Here is a 6,066-nt window from a genome sequence, read left to right as displayed (position 1 = left end):
AAAAGTTCTATTTTGGTTTCATCTGACCACATGACATTCTCCCAATCCTCTGCTGTATCATCCATGTATCCATTTTGGTATAAACTCAACTCGTCGTGTTTGGAGGAAGAAGAATACTGAGTTGCATCCCAAGAACACCATACTTAATGTGAAGCATGAGGGTGGAAACATCATGCTTTGGGGCTGTTTTTCTGCTAAGGGGACAGGACGATTGATCCGTGTTAAGGAAAGAATGAATGGGCCCATGTATCGTGAGATTTTAAGCCAAAACCTCCTTCCATCAATGAGAGCTTTGAATGGTTGACCAAATACTTATTTTCCACCATAATTTACAAATAAATTATTTGAAATTCCTTCAATGTGAATTCCTGGATTTTTTTTTTCACATTCTGTCTCTCACAGTTGAAGTGTACTTATGATGAAAATTACAGACCTCTGTCATCATTTTAAGTGGGAGAACTTGCACAATCTGTGGCTGACTAAATACTTTTTTGCCCCACTGTGTATATATATATATATATATATATACACACACACACAAACCCCGTTTCCATATGAGTTGGGAAATTGTGTTAGATGTAATATAAAGGGAATACAATGATTTGCAAATACTTTTTGATGTTCAAACTCATAAACTTTATTTTATTTTTTGCAAATAATAATTAACTTACACTTTCATGGCTGCAACACGTGCCAAAGTAGTTGGGAAAGGGCATGTTCACCACTGTGTTACATCACCTTTTCTTTTAACAACACTCAATAAACGTTTGGGAACTGAGGAAACTAATTGTTGAAGCTTTGAAAGTGTTGTTTTATGTAGAGCTTCAGTCGTTCAACAGTCCGGGGTTTCTGCTGTCGTATTTTACGCTTCATAATGCGTAACACATTTTCGATGGGAGACAGTTCTGGACTGCAGGCGGACCAGGAAAGTACCCGCACTCTTTTTTTTATGAACCCACGCTGTTGTAACACGTGCTGAATGTGGCTTGGTATGGTCTTGCTGAAATAAGCAGGGGCGTCCATGAAAAAAACGGCGCTTAGATGGCAGCATATGTTGTTCCGAAACCTGTATGTACCTTTCAGCATGAATGGTGCCTTCACAGATGTGTAAGTTACATTTGAACTTTGTGTCGATAACAGTCTGGATGGTTCGCTTCCCCTTTGGTCCGGTTGACAAAATGTCAAATATTTCCCCCAAAAATTTGAAATGTGGACTCGCCAGACCACAGAACACTTTTCCACTTTGCATCAGTTCATCTTAGATCAGGGGTGCCCACACTTTTTCTGCAGGCGAGCTACTTTTCAATTGACAAACTCGAGGGGATCTACCTCATTTATATATATCATTTATATTTATTTATTTATTTATGAAAGAGACATTTTTGTAAACAAGTTAAATGTGTTTAATGATAATACAAGCATGTGTAACACATATAGATGTCTTTCTTTCACGAAGACAAGAATATAAGTTGGTGTATTACCTGATTCTGATGACTTGCATTGATTGAAATCAGACAGTAATGATGATAACACCCACATTTTCAAATGGAGGAGAAAAAAAGTTGTCCTTTCTGTACAATACCACATGTAAGTGGTTGGTTTTTGGCATCTAATTCATCCAGCTTCCATACACTTTACAAGAAAAACATTGGCGGCAAATTCCGTAGCTTGTTTGATTGACATTCACGGCACCCGAGGGTCTTGTGAGATGACGCTGGCTGCTACCAGTTCATTATTATGAAAAAATGACAGAGAGGAAGGCGAGAAACACTTTATATTTCAACAGACTTTCGCGCCGTCCCTTCCGTCAAAACTCTAAAGGCCGACTGCACATTTCCTATCTTCACAATAAAAGCCCTGCTTCATGCTGCCTGCGCTAACAAAATAAGAGTCTCAGAAAGCTGGCGCGCACAAGTGATGTGCACGCCAGCTTTCTGAGGGATCTCTTGTGCACGCCAGTTTTCCGAGATTCTGTATTTAGTTAGCGCAGGCAGCATGAAGCAGGGCTTTTATTGTGAAGATAGGAAATGTGCAGTCGGCCTTTCGAGTTTTGATGGAAGGTACGGCGCAAGAGTCTGTTGAAATAAAAAGTGTTTCTCGCCTTCCTCTCGGTCATATTTTAATAATAATGATCTTGCAGCAGCCAGCGTCATCTCACAAGACCCTCTGGTACCGTGAATGTCATTTAAGTGACGTCTTGGTGAAGATTGATGATCACTAATTTTTAGGTCTATTTTTTTTAAAAGCCTGGCTCGAGATCGACTGACACACCTCCCGCGGTCGACTGGTAGCTCGCGTTCGACGTAATGGGCACCCCTGTCTTAGGTGATCTCGGTCGGGCCCAGAGAATCCGGCAGTGTTTCTGGATGTTGTTGATAAATGGCTTTCGCTTTGCATAGTAGAGCTTTAACTTGCACTTACAGATGTAGCGACAAACTGTATTTAGTGACAGTGGTTTTCTGAAGTGTTCCTGAGCCCATGTGGTGATATCCTTTAGAGATTGATGTCTGTTTTTGATACAGTGCTGTCTTGAGGGATCGAAGGTCACGGTCAGTCAATGTTGGTTTCCGGCCATGCCGCTTACTTGGAGTGATTTCTCCAGATTCTCTGAACCTTTTGATGATATTATGGACCGTAGATGTTAAAATCCCTACATTTCTTGCAATTGCACTTTGAGAAACGTTGTTCTTTAACTGTTTGACTATTTGCTCACGCAGTTGTGGACAAAGGGGTGTACCTCGCCCCATTCTTTCTTGTGAAAGACTGAGCATTTTTTGGGAAGCTGTTTTTATACCCAATAATAGCACCCACCTATTCCCAATTAGCCTGCACACCTGTGGGATGTTCAGAAATTAGTGTTTGACGAGCATTCTCCAACTTTATCAGTATTTATTGCCACCTTTCCCAACTATTTGTCACGTGTTGCTGGCATCAAATTCTAAAGTTAATGATTATTTGCCCAAAAAAAAATGTTTATCAGTTTGAACATCAAATATGTTGTCTTTGTATTATATTCACCTGTATATGGGTTGAAAATGATTTGCAAATCATTGTATTCCGTTGATATTTCCCAACTCATGGAAATGCGGTTTGTGTGTGTGTGTGTATATATATATATATATATATATATATATATATATATATATATATATATGTATGTATGTATGTATATGTGTGTCTATATATATATATATATATATATATATATATATATATATATATGTATGTATATGTGTGTCTATATATATATAGACACACATGTACATGTATGCAGAACCGTTCAAAGGTTTACATACATTTGTAAAGAACATAATTTCATGGCTGTCTTGAGTTTCCAACAATTTCTACAGCTCTTATTTTTTGTGATAGAGTGATTGGAGCACATACTTGTTGGTCACAAAAAACATTTGTGAAGTTTTGTTCTTTTATGAATTTATTATGCGTCTACTGAACATGTGACCAAATCTGCTGTGTCAAAAGTATACATACAGAAATGTTAATATTTGGTTACATGTCACTTGGCAAGTTTCACTGCAATAAGGCCCTTTTGGTAGCCATCCACAAACTTCTGGCCAGCTTCTAGGGAATTTTTGACAGTTCAGCTAAATTTGTTGGTTTTCTGACATGGACTTGTTTCTTCAGCATTGTCCACACGTTTTAGTCAGGACTTTGGGAAGTCCATTTTAAAACCTTAATTCTAGCCGGATTTAGCCATTCCTTTACCACTTTTGACGTGTGTTTGGGGTCATTGTCCTGTTGGAACACCCAGTGGTGCCCAAGACCGAACCTCCGGGCTGATGATTTTCGGTTGTCCTGAAGAATTTGGAGGTAATCCCCCTCTTTCATTGTCCCATTTACAGCACCAGTTCTATTGGCAGCAAAACAGACCCAGAGCATAATTTTACCTCCCCCATGCTTGATGGTAGGGACGGTGTTCCTTGGATTAAAGGCTTAACCTTTTCTTCTCCAAACATATTGCTGGGTATTGTGGCCAAACAGCTCAAGGGTCGCACTCATAAAAGTGTTAAAAATAAGTTGTGCATTATTTTTGACTTTTATCATTTAAATCCAGGTCAACTTAAGCTCTATCTGTTGATAACAAGTCTTTATTATTGTTTTATGTTTTGTCAAGAAAACTATGTTTTTTTGAATAAAAAAGTCCCACTAAAGTTCTTAAAGATCCAAAAGGGTAACGCTCATAAAAGTGTTCAAAGTAAGTCTTACATTATTTTTTACTTTTAACACTTAAATCTAGGTCAACTTCAGATCTATCTGTCGATAATAAGTTAATATTATTTTATGTTTTGCCAAAGAAAACTGAGTTTTTTGCGGCAAACACACACAAAATAGTCAATATTTCCCCCCAAAACATTCCAAATTCAATGGAATATTTGATGTGAAGTAATGGAATAGGTCAATAATTCCTTATTTATTGAGCAATGACAGTTAAAAAAAAAAATGCCGACATTGCAACTATTTCTTGTTGAATTTCAGCTGCTTGTTCTTTTATTCCGCTTTGAATGTTTTCTTTAAAAAGTAATTTTAGACGGTTGCCCCTGTCTCCCTCCTTCAGACTGTCATCCGGCAGAACCAGCACCACCTAGTGGAGCAGCTGTCAGGGGTTCTGGTAGGCTCTCCCGGCCCGCCCGTTCGTGAATTGCTGGCTCGCTGCCTAGCGCTGCTCTTTAGCTTAGGAGATCCTGTCCCTTCCAGCCTTGTGGTAGAGCGGTGCAATGACATGGTCCGCTTTAAGGACGACTCGCCATCAGGCCTCCCTAACCGACTGTAAGTGACGGTGCTGTCAAACGCCACCAACAAACTGAGACCTAACACAGTCACGTGTGCCCAGGGCGGCGGTGGCGTGTATTGGCGCCATGTTCGAGCAGCTGGGCCGGATGCTGGCTGGTCTCTTCAAGGAGACAGTGGCTCACCTGCTGAAAGCCATGAAGAATGCTGAGGTGGGTTGGCGCTCCCACAATGCTTCTGTGACCGGACCTTGGTAAACCTCAAAGGTTTTCACTCTGGTGATCCAGCGCACGCGGGTTAGAAACCCGGGTCTCTGCAGCTGACGGTCACCTCTCCGTTTCCCGCTTGACTTTGAATAAAAAATGATGATCTTCTTCTGCTTCCGTCAGTCTCAGGGCCGTTACGAGATCATGACGAGCCTGGAGAGGATGCTTCGAGGTTTAGGGGTCTTGGCTGTACCAGGTCATCGGGATGTCTACAAGGCAGCCAGGACCTGTCTGACGGACCGCTCCATGGCGGTACGCTGTGCAGCCGCCAAGGTGATTCCTTCTGTCATTTTACCTCAACGTTTGCGCCATATATGGTCATTGTATTGCACTGTTGGTGACACTTAGCCATATATGGTCATTGTAACGCACTATTGGTGACAGTTAGCCTTATATGGTCATTGTAACGCACTATTGGTGACAGTTATCCTTATATGGTCATTGAAATGCACTACTGGTGACAGTTAGCCTTATATGGTCATTGTAACGCACTACTGGTGACAGTTAACCATATATGGTCATTTTAACGCAATATTGGTGACAGTTAGACATATTGGTCATTGTTGATATTTTCCAAGTGTGGGTGTAAGACGGTGTGTGTCTTGCAGTGTTTGCTGGAGCTGCAGCGGGAGGCGGTATGGATGTGGACCAGCGATCTGGACAACGTGACCACACTGTGCTTCAGGGCCCTGGAGGGGTCCAACCAGGACGTGCGCGTGGCCGTCGCTAAACTGCTGGGAACCCTACTGGCGGCGCCGTTGGAGCCCAGAGCCGACAGCGGTATGGACCTCCGGTCAGCAAAGGTTCCACATGGCGGACATCTTGCATTTAGCTCCTCATTCTTTTCCCAGCTGCTCCCAGGCAGGGTGGGCGAGGCCACAGTAACCTGGAGGAGGTGATGGACCTGTTGTCGGGTGGCTTTGTGAGGGGCGGAGCCAGCTTCCTGCGGGTCAGCGGGGACATGTTGAAGGGAACCACCTCCGTCAGAAAGGAAGTGCGCGTGGGCGTCACCCAGGTGCGTCGCCGTGCCAACGCCATACAGCCTGCCTACTTT

General features: G+C 42.1%; 1 protein-coding gene across 4 annotated transcripts in view; it reads left to right on the top strand.

Annotated features, from left to right (window-relative positions):
- The window catches only part of heatr5a (HEAT repeat containing 5a), a 51,123-nt gene that overhangs the window by 8,285 nt on the left and 36,772 nt on the right, over positions 1-6,066 (top strand). For all 4 annotated transcript variants that reach the window (XM_061894841.1, XM_061894845.1, XM_061894843.1 and 1 more), the window contains exons 3-7: positions 4,574-4,785; positions 4,850-4,958; positions 5,136-5,285; positions 5,621-5,792; positions 5,864-6,027. In XM_061894841.1, coding sequence (XP_061750825.1) covers positions 4,574-4,785; positions 4,850-4,958; positions 5,136-5,285; positions 5,621-5,792; positions 5,864-6,027 — 807 coding nt within the window. The remainder of the gene's footprint in view (positions 1-4,573; positions 4,786-4,849; positions 4,959-5,135; positions 5,286-5,620; positions 5,793-5,863; positions 6,028-6,066) is intronic.

The sequence above is a fragment of the Nerophis ophidion genome, linkage group LG03 (assembly GCF_033978795.1).
Source record: "Nerophis ophidion isolate RoL-2023_Sa linkage group LG03, RoL_Noph_v1.0, whole genome shotgun sequence".
NCBI classification, from domain to species: Eukaryota; Metazoa; Chordata; class Actinopteri; order Syngnathiformes; family Syngnathidae; genus Nerophis; species Nerophis ophidion.
The sequence above is the reverse complement of the archived record's forward strand: the minus strand, read 5'-3'. Positions and strand labels throughout refer to the sequence as shown.